Here is a 25,786-nt window from a genome sequence, read left to right as displayed (position 1 = left end):
ACCCATTCACACACATGGACACTCACAGTCAAGTGACTGATTTGAAAGGAGTTGTAACTCAGAGGATTTAAGCACTGGTGTACTGGAACCAGCATGTAATGCCTTATGTTAAATTTTCAGGAATTTTATGAGCTGATTATCAAACAGTGCATTAAATTATATTAAAATAAAGGCAATAAATACTCAAATCTTATTACTTTCTAATCATCTTTTATCTACGTCCTTGATGTTATTTGTGTCTGGGGCATCTGCATGGTGGATATAATATACTACGCTACTATGTTTCTCTTCCCAGCTCCCCATTCAGTGACACCTCACTGGCAGCTTGAGATCGGCCATGGTGGGATTATTTACGCCATAGAAGTTGGCAAACACTACAAATCTGGGCTGACTTTTTTTCTCTGAGGAGTCCGTTGTTAAATATATATCATCAAACATACATACACACATGATGTGTGTGTATCACTTTATTGATTTTATGTTTTTGTATATGGAAATAAATTATTGATTCAAGTATTAGGAAGTCTACTTAAGCCAGAGGGATATTTTCATTCAGCTCCCCTTTAAGGCACTGGGTACTTTTCAATCCATCTCATAATTTCTTTCCGAACAAGACAAATGAAAACCATTTATCAAGTATATATTTTATAATCTAATATTCATTCCTTCCTCCGAATTTCCACATGGACCACACTAATCCAAATCACACTAATCCAGAACTCAAACCTTTATTTCTACAAATGAATTGGGCTGGTTACCCTGTTTCTGCTTTCAATCAGTCCCATGAGGCTCATTCTACAAGCTTTGTTTTCTATTTATTTATTTGAGAGAGAGATAGAGAGAGAAAGACAGAGAGAGTTCACAAGCAGTGGAAACGGAGGGGCAGAGGGAGAAGGAGAAGCAGACTCCCCTGAGTGGGGATCCAATGGTGGCTCGATCCCAGGACCCTGAGATCATGACCTGAGCTGAAGGCAGATGTATAACCAAATGAACCACCTAGGCTCCCACTTTTTTGTTTAAAATGGAGTTATTTATTGATGTGAGAAAGAGTGTGCAAGTGCATGCTTGTAAGTGGTGGGAGGAGCAGAGAGGGAGAGAGAGAATATCTAGCTGACTATCCGCTGAGAGCAGAGCCCCACGTGGGGCTCAATCTCATGACCCTGAAATCACGACCCTGAGATCATGACCTGAGACGAAATCAAGAGTTGGACACTAACCAATCCCACAAGCTTTGTTTTCTTAAACTCAACCTCTATCATGTCATTCCCCTAGTCCAGACCCTACAAGACCTCCTTAATACCACACATAGGCTTTTCAAAAGATAAATGGTAGTATTAGTATTACAGATAGTAGAACCCTGTATTAATTCAGGGTTCTCCAGAGAAATATAAATATAAATAAAATTATATAAGTATAAATTTAATAAATTTATATTTAATATAAAATTCAAAGATATTTATATTTAAATATAGATATATATTTAGAGAGAGAATAATTCATTTTAAGGAATTGGCTTCTCTGACTGTGGGAGCTGGCAAGTCAGAAATTTGCAGGGCAGGCCTGCAGGCTAGAGATCTAGGGAAGGGCTGATGTTGCCATCATGCACCTAAAGGCAGTCAGCAGAAAGAATTCCTTCTTTCTCTGGGAGTCTTAGTCTTTTTTGTAAGACGATCCACTGATTGGTTGGATGAGGCCTACCCGCATTATGGAGCACAATCTGCTATACTTGAAGACCACTGATTTAAATGTTAATTATGTCTGAGGTAGACCAAGTGTACAAACTTCCTGTAATGAGATGAGTAAGTTCTAGGGTATAGTGTACAGCATGAAGACTGTAGTTAACAACACTGTATCATATACTTGAAAGTCATTAAGAGAGTAAATCTTAAAACACACACGCACACAAAAGGTAACCCTGTGAAGTGATGAATGTGTTAACTAATCTTACTGTGGTAATCTTTTCACAGTATATATATTTATCAAATCATCATATTTTACATTTAAACTTATACAACGTTATATGTCAATTATATCCCAATAAAGCTAGGAGGAAAAAAACGTTAATTATGTCAAAAAATCCCTTCACAGAAACATCTAGAGTGGTGTTTGATCAAAAACTGGGTACCATAGTCTAACCAAGTTGACATGGAGTTAATCAACATGGTGCTCCTCCTCTAATTTATCCATCTTAGGGTGAAATATTTGGTCACATCCTTATTCCTGGGTTATTGGGAAATTGATACAATATGATGAAGATCCTTTTAGTTTTAGGAAAGTAAGAGATGTGTGTTTCTAATTAGTGGGAAAGGCCATGAATGGAATTAATTAAGATACTCTAATCTCTTGGGTATTTTATGGGAAAGAGAATAGGGCTGATGGGAGGCCACCAAGGTTGATATGTTAGAAGCACATATGTTGTTGCTTTTGTGGATTTTTGGCAGGACTTTCGTATTCACATTCATTGCTATTTCAAGGTTTGGATGAGCAGCTCATCACTGTCTGAATTAATCAGGAACCCATGGACTAATGTGGCAAATGTTTCTCTGCCGTTCAGGGCTTTCCAAAGCTCTCTGCATGGCTTTGGGCAAATTACTTAACCTTTTGTAGCTCAGCTTTCTTATCCCCCAAAGACTTCCAAAACCTAGCATTCAGTGATTCTATAACCTGAACTTACCCATCCAATTATCCCTCTGTGATTTTTTTATCTCTGCTTGTGACAACCCAGTTCCCACCCTTCTCTTTGCAATTATTGCACCAACTTCCAACAAGGTATCTTAGCTGATGTGGTTTTCTACAACTTAGGTAACTATTCTTCAGTCTGTCTGTCACATCTACCTTTCAAATACAACTTGTCATATCTTTATTATACACAGTGCTTTCATAAATCAATTTTGAATAAACAGACCCCCTGCATAATATGGTAAACGATGTGGACATGCAATTCACAAGAGGTTCAAATGGTCAATGAACACAAAACAATATGTTCAGCATCACAAAAGAAAAAAAAGAAATCTAAATAAATATTAGGTGTAATTTTTGACTTTCAAAATGGCATATTTCAGGGCAGCCTGGGTGGCTCAGCGGTTTAGCACTGCCTTCAGCCCCAGGTGTGATCCTGGAGACTCGGGATCGAGTCCCACGTCAGGCTCCCTGCATGGGGCCTGCTTCTCCCTCTGCCTGTGTCTCTGCTTCTCTCTCTCTCTCTCTCTCTCTGTGTCTCTCATGAATAAATAAATAAAATCTTTTTAAAAAATGGCATATTTCAATGAATACAAACCAGGATAAAATTTGGGTTTATATTAATTGATTGATTAATTGATAAAAGAATCCCATAGGAGACTGGTTATATTAGTTTTCCAGGGTGGTAGTAACAAAGTACCACAAGTGGGTAGCTCAAAATAACAGAAATTTATTGTTTCATGGTTCTGGAGTTATAAATCCAAAATCAAGGTTTCAGCTGGGCCATACTCCTTCCAAAACTTGTAGGGGAGAAGACTTCTGTTGATGATTATCAATCCTTGGTGTCTTTGGCTCACAGCTGGTTGTCACTCCATTCTTTCTGCCTCTGTCACCACCTGGCCTTCATTCTGTGTACCTGTGTCTGAATTTTCCTCTTATAAGGACACCAGTCCTATTGGCTTAGGGTCCAACCCAATGACTTCATCTCTACTAATTACATCTACAGACTTTATTTCCAAATAAGGTCGCATTCAGAGGTATTGGGTGTTAGGACTTCAATGTATCTTTTTAGGAGACACAATTCAACCCATAACATTAGTGGCCATGAAAGGCATAAGCCAAGATACTAACACATAACGAAGAGCAAAGAAGCAAAGTATCATTTTAGTGGAGGCGGCAAGGACAGAGAACTGTCAGGGACCAGACAACACATTCCACTTTCTGCCAAGATGCTACATAGCTTCCAGAAGATAGATGACATTCAGAAAGGAAGGAGAAGGCTGAGTGTTAAACAGGAAGTCAAATTGAGTTGATTTCAATGGACAAGATTCAATTTGTTGATGCCAAGAAGAAATGAGGCAGGAACGTTAAAAAGTTAAATTCAATTCAGATGTGTATATATATATATGTATATATATATATATATATGTATATATGAATTTAACTTATATATATATATGGAAGATTCATATTTTCAATCTGCTTGGGCTATAAAAATCCATAGCTATTTAAAAGCGGCCAAATTGAAATGTAGCATTTTATTAATAGGCAGGTCAGTGACCAATACAATCATTGTAAGTATTAGATTGAATCTTACAAAATTGTCAATATTTGACCATTTAATCTATAAAAATGCCAATTTGATGTGGATTAGCCTAATATACGTGGCAAAAGGACTTGCTAACCTCATTAATAGAATGAGAGGCATTGATTTTTACCACATGGATTTGAGGCAAAGCTTAAATACATTTGTTAAAAAGTCCAAAACCACATTCCATTTTCTTCAAATTTCTTCCTCCTTCTACACAGCCAGCTAGAGCATGGCAAGATTTTAGATTTGAATTTGGCAGAAAATGGAATAGATGCTTAGGTATGTTTAGGCCTAAACCTTGCATCAGATCAAGGTTGTCCTGAGGAATCCTGGTTGGAGATTGTGCCCCAGAGGAACTCTCTGCCCCAGCCACATGGGAACCTGGTGATAAGTTTCCTAGTATGGGTCTCTATGGTCTAGAAGATGAATTTGCAGCTTTAGCAGGTGGCGTAGAAAGACTGTGTTCACTCCAGCCTTCTTTCCTTCTATTCCTAACCTTACTGTGGCAGAGATGGTTCTTGACCCCACAGATGAGTGCTTTTCTCCAGAATGCAGTCATTCTGGGAAATGACTCCCAGCCAGGAACTCGATCGCTCAGTGCATTTAAATGAGACCATGCAACAAATTCTAGCCACATAAATGTCAGTTGGAATCATGCATGTCACTTCAGCATGGAGGGGATAAAGACCATACTTTCTCTCCTTCTTTCAGTCTGCTGACTTGGTGTACCTTGAGGCCACAAAATAGACAAACTAGGGCCCTGAGTCACCATTTGGAGGAAAGCCACCCTGGAAGTCAGTAACGAACTCCTGCATCAGACTTGGTGCGAGTGAGAAATAAACTGTGGTTTTGTTAAACCCCGGAGATTGGGATTGTTATTATGGCAGCACAACCTGGCCCACCTTAATATCTCCTACCCATCAACATCCTTAAGCTCCATCTGTTCCCTCAATTTACCACGTTGTTTCACTGTGTCTGGGCCTTGCAATCTCTGCTCTCTCCATCTAGAATAACTCCTCCCTTTTCTAGCTGGTAAACCGCCAAGATTGAGAAGCAAAATTTATTCAGAGTCCTTGTCTGACTTCTCCCGGCTGTTTGCTACGCCCTCGTTCCTCCCCTCGCTGAGCCTTGTACCCTAGCCTCTGTGAAATCATGTTGACATCGTCATCTTCTCAAAAGACTGTGAACTCTGTAAATGCAGGCAGTAGATCTCATTCTTTATGTTCAGGGCACCTAAAATAGAACTTGGCATGTAGCGGTTTCCCAGTGTGGGGATTTTGGGTGAGTCCATAGGAATGGGGGTGGGAGGGTTCTCTGATTACATCTTTTGTTCAGCTGGCTATGGTGTGTGGTTGGTCAGAACCAGATTAGAGGCCTCAAGTCACTACAGGTCTGTCCCTGTACAACTGAGCTGCTCTTGAGATCAGCAAAGCACTTAAAAGGAATGCACAGAATAAAGAAGTGGGTCCTCAGCATTCGTCTTTTGCTATTCACTGAAGGTTAGAGGAAACTAAAGCTTTCTCTTTTTCAGAGTGTGTGTTTTTAACGGCTGCAGACCATATTGAATACGTGCTTAGCTGGAAAGACACTGGGAATTGAGACTTCCCCCAGAATTCAGCCAGAGACTTTTTTGAGTTCCCTAGCTTCTCTCTAAAATTTGATTTTTTGGGGCACCCCTGGTGGCGCAGTGGTTTAGCGCCGCCTGCAGCCCGGGGTCTGATCCTGGAGACCCAGGATCGAGTCTTGCGTCAGGCTCCCTGCATGGAGCCCGCTTCTCCCTCTGCCTGTGTCTCTGCCTCTCAGTCTCTCTCTCTCTCTGAATAAATAAATTGAAAAAAAATACTTATTAAAAATAATAATAATAAAAAAAATAAAATTAGATTTTTTTTTTGAAAGGACAATCAGGAAATAAAAAAAGCAAGTTCAAATGAAGTGGGAAGTGCTTTAATAGGAATGTTTTATTATCTCTGCCCGAGTTTCTAGGATAGCTTATAAAGTGAAAACACTGCTTTAATAAAAACGGAATACTACTGGTTACACAAAATCCTGTCCTTTCTCCTTCAAATCCACCAAAGGAGGAGTCCTTCATTCTTTGGGGTTGCTGACAAGGGCTGTCGTGGAGTAGGAGTAGGGGCTGAGCAGGGCAGCGATGGTGTAGTGGCGGAGGCCAGAGTCATTGGCTGTGAACACCACCTAAGAGAGAGCACAGACAGGGTCCATTTCGCAAAGAGCCAAAAAATGTGAGTCACTGACAGAGAGACCACTGGAAGTCCCATGCCAATTTAATCCATTTTATTTTATGATTTCTATCTCTGGAACAGTTTGAACAAAAGGCAAAAATCCAAATATGCTGGTAAGACTCCATAGGTGCCTGGCACAACGCTTCGTACAAGATTTCTTTACCTATATCAGGTCTCTCTCTCTCTCTCTCTCTTTCTCTCTCTCTCTCTCTCTCTCTCTATTTTTTTTTTTTACAAATTCACACTAGAAACCAGGGTGGCCCTAGCCCAACTGAGGGAAATCACAGAGAACCTAAATGCTCTTGTCCATTTTCTTGGTTTTAGAAAAAGAAGAAGAGGTAGTAACTGGTGCCCAGTGACCCAAACACCGAAGAATGGTGACTGCTATTCCCATCCGACACCAGAGACCTAGAATTGTAGAACTGAAAGGGAATATTCTTCCCATTTTATAGATAAGTAAACCAGACCTCTGAGTTCATGTTTGGGCCAAGTTTATATAGGACAGAGCAAGGTTAGAAGTTAAGGCTCCTGTCTCCAAACCCAGAGATTTTTCTCTCTCTATTCCTTTGCATTTTCTAACATGAAGAACAAGTATGTTTTTATGTGTATAACAAGCTATGAAATATGGGGTAAAGGTGCTGTAAGGCTCTAGTTACAATAGCAGAGTGTGGAAGATTGTGTGGGAATTTTGAAATAGACACACATGGGTTGGAGCTCATTAGAGCTTCCTATTTGGACAAATTGTTGACCAAAGTGTTGTTCCAGTTAATCATCAGGCAGGTTTAGTAGACTTTCTGAGACTTAGGCACTGGGATAGTCCCGGTGCCAGAGTGAGACAAGTAGGGATGAACCTGGTTCAGGAGCGAGATGGGGGACAGTGAGGAGGTCTTTAATTTTCACGTCTTTTGTGTCCAGGCCTTGGATTGAGCTTTGGACACATCCTGCATAAATACATTTTGTTTCTAATATGGAAAAAGGAAACCTTGGTTGTTTGGAGACAGGAGAAAAAAAAGATCTGATTGAATCATACTGAAAAGAAAAATAACATTAGGGCAAGAGTAAGTAAGAATCACCTAAGAATCTCTGAAGGAGAAAAAGCTAAAGGCCAAGTGTTTAGAATCGTCCAGGGAAAGCTTCTCCTGTCTAATATTGACATTGGCCTCCACCCCCACTTGATTCTTCCTCAAAACTGTATATGGCATAATCTTTGCTTGAAATCCTGTTAAGAGGACTACTAGTTTCACAGGAAACTTCCTAACTCCCTCAGTAAGTATAACAGGGCCACCAGGGTCACTGGCAAAGGAGGAGTTGGCTAATACAGAAGGAGAGCACTTGCCTGGGAAGTCTTGATGGGAAAAAGCTGGCAGGGAGGGACTCATGACTGAACCTGCCAGCACAAGCCATTGAGCTGAGACAGTGGGACTCACTCTTGTGCATCTGCTCTCTCTCTCTCTCTCTCACTCCCCATATCCATTGGGCTGACAGTCCCACCTAATAGGTCTGACATCAGTGCCTCCCCTTCTACCTCCAGGGTGGAAGCGTGTTTTCACTTAGGAATTTCTAGCATTTAGTGGAGTGTTGGACACATAGAAGGCTTTTATCTTCAAGATGTTAGTTGAGCGAATACTAAGTAAGTAACAGACAAGGAAGTGAATATTTAATGAATAGGAGCAGCACGGCCTGGATGGTATCATCTTCTCATTAGCCTGAGACCAGGGAAGACAAGGGTTCCAAGGAGGCTGATCCTGGATCTATGGCCGAGGCTGAGCGTCTAGGGGTGGATGTGTTATGGTAGGCGCCTCCAAGCCCTGCACAATCTCAACTAGGCTCTTTGTCTTGCTGCCTCATTGAGGAGGAGCAGCCAAAAGCGAGCCTCTTGGTAGATGGGGAGCGCCCTCTCCCTGGATGACTTGTGAGCCTCAGAAGTCAAACAGGCCCCTATGGTTTTCTGGCAACACTGTCTAGCAAAAGAACCATTTGATCAATTGAAAGTCTCGTCCATGCCTAAGCCAGAGAGGATGGTTCCCTGTCATGCTGAGCTATTTTTGATGCGATTATATGATCATTAACTCTGACCAGCATGTCTGGATTCTATTTCCATGACAGCCATCTGTTTTAAATGACTTAAGGAACTACAGACAAGGAGAAGACACTGAGATTGGGCCTGTGTATAACTTGGAGGTTCCTACTACCTCATAAGCAAAAAATAAAGTGTGAACCAAGGGTTACAAATGTGGCTTTATTAAGATTATTTTTGGCCTGACTTCTTACAAGAGGTAAATTGAAACACACCTGAATCTAAGCCCAGCCTGGGCCCTGTTGGTAATTATTTCTACTCCTCCCTTTACTAGCCTGTGACTTTGGGCAAGCTATTTCACTGCTTGGTGCTTCAAATTCTTCTCCCATATAAGGAGGATGATAAAATGAGGACCCACCTCAGTGGGCTGTGGAGGAAGATTGGGGATGTTAAGTCTAGAAAAGACAGCAGTCTAGCACGTGGTGTAGGCTCAACCAGTGTTATCTGTTGTGTTACTGTTATTATTTTGAATTTGCTGTCTGTATATGCATCACCCCAAATCACTTCTCCAAATGTCTGGGAGCCAGATGTGTTTTGGAATGAAGGGGTTTTTTTTGGATTTTAGAGAAGTAAAATGGCACCTCTATGCTCCATTCCGTAACACCCTAGTTAGGGTCTGGAGGGCTGCTAGTCATACAACATATTAACAGTTCCTCAGCAAGTAAGTATTCCTAGTCAGTGCAAGTAAAGAAGATAATAAGGAGCATCATGTAAATACAAGTCATGTTACTCAATGAGTTTCCACCACACTTAGAAATAAACTCTGCTTTTCAGAGTGTTACAGATTTCTGACTCTAGAAACAGAAAAGAGAGTCTGTGCTAGTTCAGTGCCATCCTTATGACATTTCCATGGCGTGTGTGATGTGCAGACTGACCACTGCCTGGGATTAACAACAAAACAAAACAAAACAAAACAAAACAAAAAAATAATAAAAGCAACTCAAGTGTCTCTACTCTCTCACCTCTGCATATTCATGGAACGGGGAAATGCCAAGTGACTTCCAGTAGGACTTGGTGTCTAATTCCACTTTGTATACCCCTTCTACAAATTTCTCAACAGTCGTGAGCCCATGGAGCTCTCCAAATTCACTGGTTTTCCTAGAAGGTACAAAATTACAGGTTAAGTTAGGCATTGGGGGACTGAATGCCACGGCAAGGTAACACCACACACGCACGCATGCTCGCATGCACACACACACACACACACGACATATATATGCGGTGTGTATATGTGGGGGGAATATACATATAAATATACATATACACATACACATATTCAGGAAAGGAAGAGGGAAGGAAAGGTGAAGTCCTAGTAACTGAAACCAACTGACAGGAAATTTGTCAGAAATGTTTCAAAAAGCTCGTTGTACATTTTTCTTGGATGAGAGGTATGGGTATAATGTTTCACTTCAAAAATAGTCACTGCAGTCCAGGGTTGGCTTTTGGGTGAAGGTTCATTACTAGGCCTCGGAAGTGGCCACAAGCCGCTTGGCCTCTCAGTCCCTCTGGCACCAGGGTCTGACTCCTTTCCCCCCTGATGTGGGGGTGTCTTTCAGAGGCAGTATCACTGGTACTCACAGGGGGAGCCCCAAAGTATAACCAGGAACCTGTTTCTGAGATTATTATTTATATATTTCATCTCTTTGGTAACACTTTGCTAACAACAAATATGAGGCAACTCCTTTAAAAAAAATAGCTAGGCAACTTGTATTCCATTGCTGACATTAAAAACTGCTGTCCATTAGACCTCAAAAACTGACAAATAGAAACGGTAATTGTCTTTACTAACTCAGATCATTGTCTTTCCACCTTTCTTCTTTTCTAGGAAGAAAATATTTAATTTCTCTCTCTCTCTCTCTCTCTCTTTTGTCTGTCAGAAGAAAAAAAAGATTCACATGAACATCTCAATACTTCTGGGTGTTCATTCTATCTCTTGCTTAGAATATTCTCTTAAGTACTTTCCACATTGTGCTTGGCATTTTAGATAAACATAAATGAATTCACAAATAAAAACGCAATTGAAACCACACTAACGAAAATGGTCTTCCTGGTGATGGGTGAAGAATCATAATGTGGTTCTTGGGATTCAATTAAAACCCACAGACATTGTCCTTCCTGGAGACATCAACACTTAGCAGTATTGTTTGGAGCTGAGGGTTTCTTGGCTGCTCATTTTTTTTTTCCCAGTTAGTTGGTTTCGGTTCCCTAATGTGCATTTTCTTTGAAATTCTTGCTAAGGGAGGGGGCAAAACATTCTGAAAATTGTGAAATGGCCGATGAGAAGGCATTGTCGCACCTGATGTTGGGTGATGGGTCTGTGGCCATGCTTTGCTTATGTGACTTTCTTGTCTGTGTCCTTTTGTTATGGAGTGCAACAGCCTCCAACCTGGCACAGAGTAGGTGCTCCACAAGTGCTTGTTGGACGAAAGTGCTGGATTCTGGATGATCCAGATAAACTACAGACAGGTGCCTTGTTGACCTGTCCCTCAATTCCTTTCTTGCCATTAATAGTGGCACAAGTTGTACATTTTGCCTAAAATTCCAAGCCAAGGACCCTCAGCTTGAGGGTTATGCGAGGGCACCAAAGAATGTGTGACACTCCTGAAATTATATGTGTGTGTGTGTGTGTGTGTGTGTGTGTGTGTGATTTTTCTGGGCATGGAGACCATAGTTTTCATTACCTTCTTAAAGTGGTCTGTGGCCCAAGAAGGCAAGGGAAGCACCACTAGAGTATGAGAAGGTGCTGGCTGGCTGTCCATTCTGGGCACTTCCAGAGAAGTGAGGCAAAGCAAGAAGATGGCATCCTCTGCACCACCTACTTGACCCCTGCCTGCATTTCCAGTCTACTTGGTTGAAGATTCTTCAGTGAATGATGTGAGCCACTCTCTCTAATAAGTGGCAGGAGAATGAGCAGTTAGAATGAGACCCCATGTCCGGATTTGTTGGGCAGCTTACCCGGAGGCAAAGGGTTCCCAGGTCTCATCAGCAGTCTTTTTGAACACTTTCACGGCCACATTGACAGCAGGGCTGCCTCGGACAGCGTCTAGGACTTTGACCATCAGAGGACACTTGGGTCCACTAGTGCCCTGGGCATAGAGAAGGCCATAAAGAAGTCAACAAAAGTGATAAGAGGGAAAGGATCTATTCTTTTCATTTTTAAAAAATTTTCAGATTTCATTTATTTATTTGACAGAAGGAGGGAGAGCACAACCTGGGGGAGTGACAGGCAGAGGGAGAGGGAGAAACAGGCTTCCCGTGGAGCAGGGAGCCCGATGTGGGACTTGATCTCAAGACCTCAGGACCATGACCCGAGCCGAAGGCAGATGCTTAACCAACTGAGCTATCCAGGTGCCCCTAAAAGGATCTGTTCTTTATGGTGCTAGAAATCTGGAACAAGGTAAAAAGTACATGCCAATTCCATTTCCAGCAATGCAAGAGTTGATAGTTAATGAGCTCCCCTTCTCAGTGTGACCAGACATGATTGCTTCCACAGCAAAGCTGATTTCTGTCTCCAGACACGCTACAATTGACCAGGGACGTGTATAATGAATTTTAAGGGAGAAAGTAGGCCCTTTGAGAAGAGTTGCTTTGTTAAGCCTCACTATTTGAGTGGAATTACTGAAAAGGTATAATGTGCCATAGGACCAAATAGTTAGTTTTTCCCCGAGAGCATTGTAGTCGGCTGTTGCTGTAGTAATTCCCTCTCACTGGCTGCAAAATAATGTCAGGCTGTTTCATGGGCCATTTTATAGTATGAGTTAATTCTTTTAGAGGACTTAAGAATTAGGTATTTGATTAGAACAGTGTCTGCCAAGCCTTGCAAAAATCAATCAATCAATACCTTTAGATTAGCTGAAAAGAAACAAGCTTTATGAAAGGATGCATTTCTGAAAACATAATATCGGTGGCTTCATGAATATCACACCTTTAGTTCTACCATCTCGCTGAGGGAATGGAGTGGAGGAGCCAGGCACTGTAAAGCCAGGGCACCAAAGCAAGAGCAGGGAGCACCCAGGGTCCAAGCCTCAGTTCAGTGAGCTCTGCAGAACTTGATTCAGTCTGAGGTTTGCATCAATGAGATTTAAGAGTTGATGCTGGGTACCCTTGTCCTAGCAACAAAAGCCAGCTGGCAGAGCCAAAAGAAGTCACTTCCACTTCAACTAGTGTACATAAGGATCATACAAAAGGACTTCACAGAATCAAACACTCACCGCAGGGCCGGCCTCAGACACAAGTACCAGTCCAGCGAGGCAGAGGAGGAGCAGACGATGAGAAGCCATCCTGCCAAGAACACCAGGGCCTCTGTGGCAGCCGCCCCCTCTGTGGGGCTTTTATACTCCCTTCTCCCAAGCCATGGGGCTGATCCCTGCCAAGCTAACTCCAAACCTGCTGATTCTGATTATTGACTTAGTCAACAAAGAGAGAATAAGTAACTCACACAAATATGAACCTTGCCTAGAGAGATTAGAGTGTAGGAACATTAGCTCTATGAAATATTCTTATTCTTAACAGGTCATCGACCCGCTAGATTGCCAAGACAAAACAAGACCAAACACAAATATTCTTCTCCCTGCGTGGCTGGAGGCAGCAGCATTCTTGGGGTATATCTCTATGTATTTTCTCCCTTACTGAGTTCTCTGCGTGTTTTTTTCCATTTTCTGTACATTTTGTCTTTCATTTTAGATGCTAGATGCAAGTTGTAATAGTTTATTTCACACAGAATGACATTTGGCCTCACGTGGCTAAATACAGGGCATTAGAGAACATCACTGCACTTGATGTATGTCCAGGAGTCCACAAGAGAAACACTTGACAGTGCTTTATATTTTAAAAAGCCTATGTTTTAGCCAAACTAAGTCATCTGGAAGCCTTGCTTACACAGCAATTTCTCCACCATTTTTGTGTTCTTCCCAGACAAGGCTCATCTCAACCCATGAAATAATGATGTATTTCAAGCTGGCATTAAAGAACCTGAAATACAGAGGACCAGATATTCTTTTTTTGGAAAAAAAAATTATCTGTTTATTTTGGAGAGAGAGACAGTGCAAGCAAAAGGGGCACAGGGAGAGGGAGAGAGAATCTCAAGGAGACTCTGCGCTGAGCGTGGAGCCCAACACCGGCCTCGATCCCATGACCCTGAAATCATGACCCGAGCTAAAACCAAGAGTCAGTTACATAACCTACTGAGCTACCCAGGCACCAAGAGAACTAGATATTATTTACTGCTTCTCTTGCATTGATGTGCAGAAACAAGCCTGCTCACCTGGCTTTTATTTATTTTTTTATTTTTTATTTATTTATTTTTTAATTTATGATAGTCACAGAGAGAGAGAGGCAGAGACATAGGCAGAGGGAGAAGCAGGCCCCATGCACCGGGAGCCCGATGTGGGATTCGATCCTGGGTCTCCAGGATCGCGCCCTGGGCCAAAGGCAGGCGCCAAACCGCTGCGCCACCCAGGGATCCCTCTCACCTGGCTTTTAAATCTCATGAATCATAATCCAGGGCACCTGGCTGACTCAATAGAGCTTGCAACTGTTGGTCTTGAGGTTGTGAGTTTGGGCCACATGTTAGGCTTAGAGCTTTTTTTTTTTTTTTAAAGAATCATAATCCAAATTTCTAGAAGTAGAGATGACTGCGAGAACTAGAAGTTATGATTGACAGTGGATTCCCTCCCTCTTCCCAACATGCATGCCCAGAAATGATCACTCTTTGATGATTCACTGATCAAGCATCAAGTCGGCTGTATGAGAGCGTGCGTATATGTAGCTTTGTTCATAGATTAATCAAAACAGGTTTGTCCTTACAGAGACATGCAGAAGATAGACAAAAATTTGGGACAAGTACATGTCAAGGATAAGACCAGATTGGAGCAGTAAGGGCTAGGAGAGCATTCCTGTCGCTGACAGAATCAGGCTGAAAGAAAGCCGACAAGTGATTGTGAAGGACAAAGGCTTTCAGGGAGCAGTGGAAGGACAGGGAGGCATCTCAGAAATATGGAAATGTGCAGAAGACTTGGGGAGGGTGAGGGACTCACAGGAAACAATGAGCAAATCCATTTCTGATCATAGCTAGAATTGGAATCTTAGAGCTTTAGGGTCTGCCTCTGAAGTGGCATTGGAAAGAATTTTGAGTTTGGAGATAGATAGCTGCAATCACCCAATTCCCACTTCTGCTGTTCCGTTTCCAGGATGACCTCCTCTGAGTTATTTAATACCTCAGATAGTCAGTTTAAGCATTTGTAAAATAGAAATATCTAATATTTTGCTTCAAAGGACCTTCCTAGTTACTTTTTTCAAAAAAATTTTATTTATTTATTCATGAGACACAGAGAGAGGCAGAGACATAGGCAGAGGGAGAAGCAGGCTTTCTGTGGGGAGGCTGATACGGAACTCAATCCCAGAACCCCAGGATCAAAGCCTGAGCCAAAGGCAGACACTCAACCACTGAGGCACCCAGGCGTCCCTCTACTTACTTCTAATATGAGATGATATAAAGGCTCTTTGTAAACTGTAAACCACTGCTCTGGTGTCAAGGATAGTTATAATAATTTGGCTCAACATCTCTGTTATGGAGAAAACCATTTCTCTAACATTTCTTATAATTGTCATCCAATTTTTTCTTGACTTGTTCCCATTGCTCAGAACTTCGATGGGAAGCCTGTGTTCTGACTATGTAAATATTTGAAAATTCTCTCATATCCCAAGTCAATCTTCCATCTTAGCAGTACATTCTGTTGAAACCTAGAAATGTCTTCTGCGGACATTATGAACTGGCACTCCCAGGCTGCCACCAGCTCATAGATATGGAATGTATGGGCTGTGGAATGTTTCTTTAAATATTCTGAAATAGTTGCTAAAAATAAAAGTTGAGACACGTTGCATAAAAATTTGGGTTTCTGGCTTCTCTTGAAAAATCAGAAAAGATGGCAGTTCTAGGCCTACATTCACACATGACAGTCGGCTCTCACTCTCAGATGTCACAACTCACTAGGAATCCCTCCAGCTCTGAAGCTAGGTGACATTTCTAGTGGCACTATGAGGCTCAAGCTTGTTTCCTTATACATGCCCTCCTTTGTCTTATCTATGTTCTTGCCTGGCCTCCTAGAAACTTAGATTAGCCATTGCTGGTCTCCCAATAGCCATTTAGATAGTGAATGACAGCTGGATTTTTTTGTTTTTGTTTCTGTCTTTTATTTTGCCAAACAGACATTCATTTCTTCGAATAATTCGTCTTCAGACACAGTTTCTGGAAACTTATCACCCAGAACTTCTCCTCTGACATATTCCCATGGGACACTGTTTCTCTTCAAATGGGATGCTCTGATGGGAACACATGACCCAGATGGGATCAGGCCAACACACAGGACATTGAGACCATTATTTCCCTTGGCAAAGGCATTACACTGTCAATGGTGCACCCTGAGAGCATTTATACCTTAGTAGCTATGACTGCCCCCCCTTATCATAACACTATACATTGTGACTTGTTGGTCCCTGTGATCTTAAATAATCATATATTATTCATTGCCCTATGCTTTTATCATTTATAAATGCTATTTTATTTGTTTCTTTCAGTTTTATGGAGGTATACTTGAAAAATTTAAGGTATTTAAAATGTATACTGTGGTGATTTGATACATACATCATTGTGGAAGCATTTCCCACCATCTAGTTAATTCATACATCCATCTCCTCACATATTTATCATTTTTAAAAAAAAGATTTTATTTATTTATTTGAGGGAGAGAGAGGGTGCACGGGGGAGGGGTAAAAGGAGAGGGAGAAACAGATTCCCTGCTGAGCATGGAGTGGGATGTGGGGCTTGACATGGGGATTGATGTGGGGGTTGACCGCAAGACCCAGAGATCATGACCTGAGCCAAAGTCAGATGCTTAACTGACTGAGTCACCCAGGTGCCCTTTATCCTTTTTATGTGTGAGAACATTTAAGTTCCACTATTGTATCAAATTTCAGTTCTGTATATACTGTTACCAACAAAAGTCCCATGTTTTACATTAAGTCCTTATACTTTATTCATCTTATAGCTGAAATTTGTACTTTTATCAACATCTTACGTCTCCCACCTCCCAGCCCTGGCAACCACTTTTCTACATTCTGTTTCTGAGTTTGACTTTTTTTTCTTTCCTTTTTTATTTAGATTCTACATATAGGTGATATAACTTAGTGTTTGTCTTTCTCTGTCTGGCTTATTTCACTTGGCATAATGCCCTCAAGTTCAATCTATGTTGTCATAAATGGCAGGATCTCCTTTCTCATGGCTGAATAATAATCCAATGTATTTACATATCAACCTTGCAATGAACATGGGAATGCAGATACTTCTTTGATATCCTATTTTCATATCCTTCAGCTATGTATGCAGAAATGGAATTGCTGGATCATATGGTAATTCTATTTTTAAATTTTTGCGAAACCTCCATACTATTTCCTATAGTACTGAACCAATTTACATTCCACCAACAGTGAACAAGGGTTCTCTTTTCTCCACATTCTGACTAACACTATGTCTTTTCTTTTTGATGATCATCATTCTAACAGGTATGAGAGGCTATCTCAGGTGGTTATCATTTATAAATTTTAACCTAAATATGGGAACCTATATTTATGTCTTATCATTATCATCTCATCCCCCCTCCATCCTATTGAGTTGATCCTTTAATTCACTGCATTAGTGTGCCCTCCAAGCCTTGTTCTTGGCCACTTTGACTTGCTTGCCTTCCAAGCAGTCATTGATCTGGAAATCATTAATAAAATTTGAATATGAACAAGACAAGGAGGTGGACGGAAAGTGGAGTCATTCAGAGTACAAGGAACATCCTGCACTTGATTGTTGAATCTTCGATAAATTTACAGAGATAGAGGTTATTTTTAACAGAAAAAAGAAGAAAATTTTTTGCCGACACCTAAAGATCAAATGCAGATAGTCTAAAGTTAACTTAAGAGAGTTCAAGGGAAGAAACTTACAGCACTCTTTAGGTGAGAGAAGATCAAGTAGGAAGAAGAGAAAAGGAGTGGAAAGGCATTCTTGGTCAAAGGGACACTTGTACAGAACAATGACAAAGGGGATCCCTGGGTGGCGCAGCGGTTTAGCGCCTGCCTTTGGCCCAGGGCGCGATCCTGGAGACCCGGGATCGAATCCCACGTCGGGCTCCCAGTGCATGGAGTCTGCTTCTCCCTCTGCCTGTGTCTCTGCCTCTCTCTCTCTCTCTCTCTGTGACTATCATAAATAAATAAATTAACTTAAAAAAAAAGAACAATGACAAAGGCAAGAAAGGTCCAATATTTCCTGCCTGAGAGGCAATCTATGCTGATGACTGAGAGTCACATGGATAAACACAGACGCTGTAAGATAAGAAGGCCTGCCTTTCCCAGGTTTATATGAGTGTGTAAAGCTCTTCTAGAAAGATGGGGCATGGGATCCATCAAGTGCAATGAATTAAGGTCAAAGGTCACCACATTCCTGGAGTCCTAAGAAACCAGGCTCTAGGGCAAATATTAGCAGCAATAAGGATCCATTGCCAGAAAACAGAAGGTGCGTTATTGAAACATTTATGCTGCAGATCTGTCTTTTCTTAGCCAAATATTGTTTTTCCTCACATTCTGACTATGGGACCATAGCATAGATGTTTAATTGAGGTAAAATACACTAATTTGATGATAACATTCTTCCTCTTCCTACAGAATATGCAGTGGCGGGCACCTGGGTGACTCAGTGGTTGAGTGTCTACCTTCGGCTCAGGGTGTGATCCCAGGGTCCTAGGATCGAGTTCAGCATCAGGATCCCCGTGGGGAACCTGTGCTTCTCCTTCTGCCTATCTCTCTGTCTCTCTGTGTCTCTTATGAATAAATAAATAAAATCTTAAAAAAAAAAGAATATGCAGTGGTTATTAAGCAACTCAGGCCTGTTCTTAATTTAAGAATCTTCTGCTCTCTCCCTTATAATGAACAAACTTATTTATTAATATTTTGAAGTACAATAGGTTAACTCTTTTTTTTCTTCTTTAGTTTCTGAAGGTGCATGTGAACAGCTAGCCAGTGATCTGTTAATCCTGAAATGCTTATTAATATTATTGCAAGTAAGCTGATTAGGTCTAGTGGAGAGTTGGCTGGCCAAGTACTTGGACTGGGTCTCAGGGGAAGGGGTGGGGGTGGGCGGCCCTGGATCTTTGCAGCGTGGAGAATTCAATTCTGTTAGCTCCTCTCAAGATGAATAAGCCCTGTGGGTTTGATTAAAGGTAAACAAATCATAAAAGACTCATTTTAAAACCATAATACCAATTTAATTAATAGTCAGAAGGTTGCTGAGTAAGCAAGGAATTACTGCAAAGGAACTTGACTAATTTTTTGAAAACATTTTTTCTAAACTACTGACAAGCCTGGAAAACTTTCCTTTCTTCGCCATTGAGTATGTTTTTCTTGTGCTCATAATGCTTGTGTCCACCTCATCTGGCATGTCTTTCCTCAGGGATTTGCTGAACAAACACTAAAAAGCCTTTTCCTCTGTCTTCCCTTCTTTCATTGTTTATGTGGACAGTCATGCAGGTAAAGGCAAACTGTAGCTGGGATATGTTCATTAGACCACATTTTATTTTTTATGAATTGTAATTTTAGTTTCATGGTAGAATCTTACTGCCTAGCCTAGTTAGGAAAAATGATTGGGAAGTCTCCAGTATGACTCTTCCACAGCTCTCATCCTGCAGGCTGCCATCTTTGGGGACTACATCAGCAAACATAGCAGCCGTGGCCCCACACCAAGACCCCATCTCTATCTGGGGAATTTTAATTTACATGTTGTTAGTAGCTCAGATGATTCAAAGTCAAGACACCCATGCTTGGATCCACGTCCACATCTGTCTCAGCAATCACACATTTGTTAAGCATTTTATCCATAAGTAGTTATTAGATGGAGCTAGAGTTTTGGTTTCTAGAGCCACTCAGAGTTCACCCAAGCTCCACCTATGATGGGGAGAGGTATAGATAGGAGAGGAGATTCCAGGTCCTTATCTAGCTGGCAGGTTTTCTTTGTGTTTGTCTGTTTTCCTCTGTAGCTTTCATGAAGCTGGTATGGCAAAACAGACCTGAGGTTACATGCCACCTGGACGGGCCTATGTGGCCATATCCTGTGAAAGATAAGCAAAAACTGGGGCATGGCCTGCTGGAAAGGTAGTAGGGAACAGATTACTTTCTTCTCCAAACATGTCTTTGTGATTGCCTGATGGCATAGCTCAGTTCACCAAGAGACTGCCCTGGGGTTTGAGTCAATTGTACCAGGTGGAATTAAAAAAGACTTAGTCAATTGATTTTATATCTTTGCCCATCTCAGCTTAGAATCAGCTTAAAGTCATCATCCAGGATCCATGGGTCAGGATCCATATTTTGGTGACTTGTATATATCTTTCAATTTTGGAAATATGACTAATATAGGGATATTTTGTGTTCATCAACTGAATAAAAAACAAGCAACTGTTGGGCATCTTTTGCATGTGTGCCATGTGCTAGCCATCACCATGAGAAATATCAAGAAGCACATGTTTCAAAGTTGCTTGTAATTCAATTATTTTTATTTTTAAATTTTTTACAAGATTTTATTTATTTATTAATTTGAGAGAGACAGAGAGAGATAGTCGGTGGAGGGGGAGGGGCTGAGAAACAGACTCCCCGCTGAGTGGGGAGCTGGATGTAATCCAGGGCTGGATCCCAGAACCCTGAGATCACGACCTGAGCTGAAGTCAGATGCTTAACTGAACCACCTAGGCACTCCCTCAAAGTTGCTTATAATTTAATTATTAAGAAAATATATTTGTCATTCAATGGGAAATGGCTGATGAAGTAGGTAATTATTCAGAGAAGGAGGAAGTCATTTTCAGGCTCACGGAAAGCTTCTGTAAGAAGTGAGATTTAAGCTTATCATCTAAGATAAATACAATCTAAGTCGGAGAAAAGGAGCAGTATGTGTGATTCCTGGCCCCTACAAGTAAGGAAGCATTTGAGAACCTCAACTGGACGGGGCAGAAGGAGAAGTTAGTAATACATGGAATAGAGGAAAATCTGAAATCCAGGGTTAGGAACCAAGCATAGAGTTTGTTGGAAGCATCAGTTTTAAAGGGCTAGACAGAGACACTAAGAGCAGGAATGAGGCAATGGAACAGTAATGGAGGCAACAGAGCAAGCAGGTTAGGAGGGGTTAGGAGGAATTTCGGAGCCTGGAATCTGATAAAGTCTGGACTGAAGAGGATTCTGGATGCTGTGCTTCACCCAATTTTCCACTCCTGCAAGAACAGCATTTAGGGTAAATGGAAAAGTCTGCTCCATTTGGAGGTGATGAGCCTAGTGAACCCAGCTCCCCAAGCCCTATCTGCCAACTCCAAGGGTAGAGGGGACCATTCCTATGTATCCTGTGTACTCCACCTGTTACACATGGGTTGGGAGTTTCAGCCATGACATATTGATACGTGGCTATAAGTGTTTGGTTATATTTCTTATTGCTATTTCTGATTTTATTGGGCCCTTGGAGCCTAATTTGTGAAGGATAAAGGAGCTGGTCTGAGCACTGAATTGTTAGGACAGAGGGACGTGGAAACCAGGGTGAGCAAAAGTGCACAAGTGGAAGAGTATCAGGTACGGCCTGAGAATGAAGAGGAAGAAGACAGTGTCTACTGTATGGATTGTGGATTATGTAAGCCTAAGGAGATGAGCCAGAAATGCAATTCAGAGTTAGATTGTGCAAGCTCTTCAATGCTTTCTTGAGAAGTTTGAGTTTTACTTATAAGCAAGAACATAAACCTACCTCATAATTTTTGAAAATCTTTATAATGATGCTGTTTCTCATCAAAAGGGCAAATATATTTTCTTAATAACTAAATTATAAGCAACTTTAAAGGCCACCCAGGTCCCCCAAGATGTTCGATTATAGTGAGCCTGGAGCCCTCTGCCTCATGATGTTAGGGAGCTCACGGCCCCTAGGAGGGCTGTTTGAAAGCTCACTGGCCACTGGTCAGGAGTATCATTTCAATGCCATTGACTTCCTTTGTAATCCTCTAATTTTTTATTTTAACTTTTATGCACAATGTGGTTAAGAACCCAGGCAAAGAGACAGAATGAGCCCCAGCTTAGCAACCCTGGGCTGCAATCTAATGGAGTTTACTAGCTTACATAGAGAAAGAGAATGGCAGTCATTCCCAGGATTGGTTAGTAGTGGAAGGAAACTATTGTTGGTTGTTTGGATCGAAGATTTGTAGTTTTATGGACAGGACTCTCCCTGAGGTAAAGAAGAGTGCTATGAAGACCTCCCAAACTGGGTGACTGTTGGGTTTGTTATGGAATATTACTACACTGAAATGTTTATTTATGCTTCAGCGTTTGTGAGTTTGGTCACCAAAAGTCCATCTCTGAGATTTTAGATGAAACAGTGGTTTGGAATGTCCAGAGTTGACTTTGGACATTGGTTGGCCCATGTGAATTGACAGATTCACCCAGGTAATGCCCCTGACGGAGAAGGCCAGCTGGGTTTCACGTGGAAAACTGACCTTCTCCAATGTTACCATAGTAATCGGGCTGTGTGGTGTCACTGGTTTAGAAGGAAGGGACAGTGTTCAACAGAGTGAAGCAGGGGGATGCCAGAGTGACAGGGAGTTGAGGAAGATGGAGAGATAACTTAAGATTAGAGAGTGTCTCTCTGACGGAAAGACAAAAGGCAGTGAATAAGAATACCAGTGTAGTAAACTGAAGGTCTTATTTCTGGACTGAGAGCCTTTGCACATCTAAAGGCAGAGGGCAGAGACAGTTCAAGGTCAACCCTGTTCAGATGGCTCTGCAGCAACATCACTGCTCATCCATTTTCCATAGAATCTTTTCTATAAGCTCCTGCCAAACTAATTTTCTTAATGCATCCCTCTGATTACATCACATTTCTCTTCAAAAGCTTTCTCTCACCCCCCATGGCCAGCCAAATAGAGTTGAATATCCTTTGTGTGGCATTCAGAGATAGCCAAGGCTTAGTTCTTCTCCACCTTTATGTATTGCTGTGGTTCTTCAAGCATCAGCTGAACACTGCAGTTCCTGTGACCTGTCAACCTGTGCCCTTCTACTCCCTCTTTGACCATTCTCCTTCAGACAGCTAACTGCCTGATGGGACAAACAAAGCTCCCAGAGGGTTTTTAGTATATGAAAGAAACCCTGTGTGGAGGGTGAGGCTTGAGGCAGAAGTTTTCTGAGAAGAGGGAGCTTTGGGAGCCTAGCGAAGTGCTGATGAAGGCCACTGTCACAGAGAGAAAAGCCAAAATGAAAGACAGTCATGAAGGTAAAATTAAGAGATTCTGGTGCCATCAGGAGTGGAAAGTGAGTGAGAAGGAAGAGCCAAGGACGACTGGAGGACTTAAGCTTGGGAGGTTATTTAGATGATCAAATTATCCACTGTTACAGCTAGAAATATGAAAGAAGGTGAATCTAGTTGGGGGCACATCAAGTTTAAAGGGTTGGGAGCCAGGCGCCCTTGTCCAGTTAGTAGTTGGGAATAGCCCGGGAGACGGAGCTTGTGCGGAGAGTGGAGGCAGGAATCAGCCTGGTGCTGGAGATTCAGAATCATGAGCATTCGGGTTGGATTCCAGCATTTGGAGGTCACGGATCACCATTAACAACAGTGAGAGGTTCGAGGCTGGAACTCCACAGTCAACTAACATTTGTCAGTGATAAAAGCAACAAAAGCCTGAAACAGAGGTTTTTCCCAGGCAGAAGTTTACTCCTCTCCTTGAAGTGCTTTCTACCTCTCTTAAACATTTACACATTTGTCAGACTTGTTGGTACTTAGTTTCTCTTGCCGGGAACAATAATGCCTTGAAAGAAGAGGCAATGCCCCCTTACTTTTTGCATCTGCAGGCCCTCATGCAGGCCCTGGCTCACAGGAAATACCCAATAAACACTTGTCGAATGATTCCATAAATGGACGAGAGCACTTCCAATTGCAGCTAGGTTTTGCTTCTTTTCTCAGTGAATCAACACTTGCTTGTCTTCTATAGCTGACATTTGGCATTTCTGATCTTGGCTAAACAATCTAACTGCCATTTGTCCATGATCTTGGTTCCAAGGGCCAGCCTGAGCTGGGCTGTCTGAGCTCCTGAATTCCTTCTTGCACCTTTTTTTCCCAGCCTGCTCACCTGGGCATCTCCACCCCAGTGATTTTCCACGGACCTCTATCTGGCTTCTGTATTTGCCTGAGGATTCATTTCTGCATCGTTGATGACAGACTCAACTCCAAAACTCCTTTGCTGTGGTTCAGTCTGATGGGCTGCTCCCCTGACATTGGATTGCTTCGAGAGCATGCACTCTAGAAGATGGTTTCACTTCACTTTTTACTTAGCTCAGAGCAGATTTGGAAACTGGAATAAACTCCTTTATTCTGAGTTGTTAGATAAATCTTTTGTGTCTTTGGGGTCAGAGGAACAACTTCTTCCCTACCACACACCCTAGATCTTTTTTTCTTTTTCTTTTTAATTTTATTTATTTATTTGATGGAGGGCAAAAGTGAGAGAAATCACAGAGAGGGAGAAGCAGACTCGTCGCTAAGCAGAAAGTCCGACTCAAGGCTGGATCCCAACACCCTGAGATCAGACACTTAACCAACTGAGCCACCCAGGCACCCAGTATTTCCTAAAATCGTGTGGCCCCAGACCAAGAGTGGCAACATTCCCTGGGAACTTACTAAAATGTAAATTTTAGGGAATTACCCCGAACATTCTGAATATGAAATTCTGGGGGTGTGGGTGCCCAACCATCTGGTTTCACAAGATCTCCAGGTAGTTATGATGTGCCCTGAAGTTGGTTATAACTCACGTTCAGGAGTGAGGTTGGGCCTTGGAGTCCAGAGTCTGGTTCCTTTAGCAGATCTGCCACCCTCTAGGTGGGTAGACTTGGTGAAGTTACTTAACTTTTCTAGACTTCAGGGTTTTTTCTTTATAAGATACATTTTTTTTTGAGTCAGTTGATCACAAATTGGAGATGTAGTACTCTACGGCTCTTTGCACACCCACAAAGACAACAACACAAATTCTCATGGTGTCAGCTAATGGGGCAGAGCTTCAGGGCTAGCTGGGTATATTAAAAGGGCACGGCTGGCCAGTGACCAGGTGCCTCCTACCTTTAATGACCTCCAACCTTGTTCAGAAACAAATGCATTTGGCCAGGTGTTCATGGGGGCAAATAAGAACCTCTTAGCCAAAGTTCTGTGTTGAGAGAGGTTAAGCAAAGAATCTGGAACATATGGGTTCTATTGAGTCAGAGTCTCTCTCTCTCTCTCTCTCTCTCTCTTTTTTTTTTATTTTTTTAGATTTTATTTAGATTTTTTTTTTTAGATTTTATTTATTTATCCACAAGAGACACACAGAGAGAGGCAGAGACATAGGCAGATGTCAGAGGGAGGAGAAGCAGGCTCCATGCATGGAAGCAGGCTCCATGCAGGGATCCCGATGTGGGACTTGATCTTGGGACTCCAGAATCACGCCCTGAGCCAAAGGCAGACGCTCAACTGCTGAGCCACTCAGGCGTCCCTGAGTCAGAGTCTCTTAACCTATTTAGAAGGAGCTATTTGCAGATATTAGTAACTTAGGGAGACTGGTGCATGAACAATGATCAACCCAGATTCCAACAGGCAAACGAATTTCCCAGATGGTGGCTTAGTGCTGCTTGTCTTTGTGTTTTAGTTACTTATGAATTCAGCAGAGGAGCTTGTCCATTGTGTTCTCAATTTAAAGAGTTTAAACTACAAGGTCACTCTGAAAATGAGTGCTGATTCTTCTAGAGAAGTAAACCATGTCATTAGCTGCCTGTATAGTCAATACAATTCCCTTGGAACACAACTCAACTTCTATTCTTTTAATGCATATTCATGCCAACACTATAATTCTTCCGTTGAGACAAATGTCTGCATAAAAAAACAAAATGAATCTATCCATAGCTTTATCTGAGTCACGGATAACTCCAGTTGGCCTTCTTCCTACTGTTTAGTACTGAGACCTGCCCCAAAGTCCTGATGAAGATAAGTCAGCTGTGGCTGATGAAGGAACCACTATAAGACAACTCTTTTAAACCTGTCTCATTTTTACCCTGAATGCAATCACTGCCATCATAAATTATAGAAGTCCGTCAGAACTTGGAAGGTTAATTAACTTGGTAGTTGCTTCTTGG

The 25,786-nt window shown here is 41.8% G+C and overlaps 1 protein-coding gene across 1 annotated transcript; it reads right to left on the bottom strand.

The window, feature by feature from the left end:
• Positions 1–6,198: 6,198 nt before the first annotated feature.
• On the bottom strand, positions 6,199–12,958 carry TTR (transthyretin). Its single transcript, XM_077900353.1, has 4 exons — positions 12,799–12,958; positions 11,543–11,673; positions 9,550–9,685; positions 6,199–6,463 (listed from the first exon to the last, which is right to left on the bottom strand). Exons 1-4 carry the CDS (start codon positions 12,865–12,867, stop codon positions 6,356–6,358), a joined length of 444 nt encoding a protein of 147 aa, XP_077756479.1. The 5' UTR covers positions 12,868–12,958; the 3' UTR covers positions 6,199–6,355.
• Between the last annotated feature and the right edge of the window lie 12,828 nt (positions 12,959–25,786).

This window comes from Canis aureus, chromosome 6 (assembly GCF_053574225.1).
Source record: "Canis aureus isolate CA01 chromosome 6, VMU_Caureus_v.1.0, whole genome shotgun sequence".
NCBI lineage: Eukaryota > Metazoa > Chordata > Mammalia > Carnivora > Canidae > Canis > Canis aureus.
The sequence above is the reverse complement of the archived record's forward strand: the minus strand, read 5'-3'. Positions and strand labels throughout refer to the sequence as shown.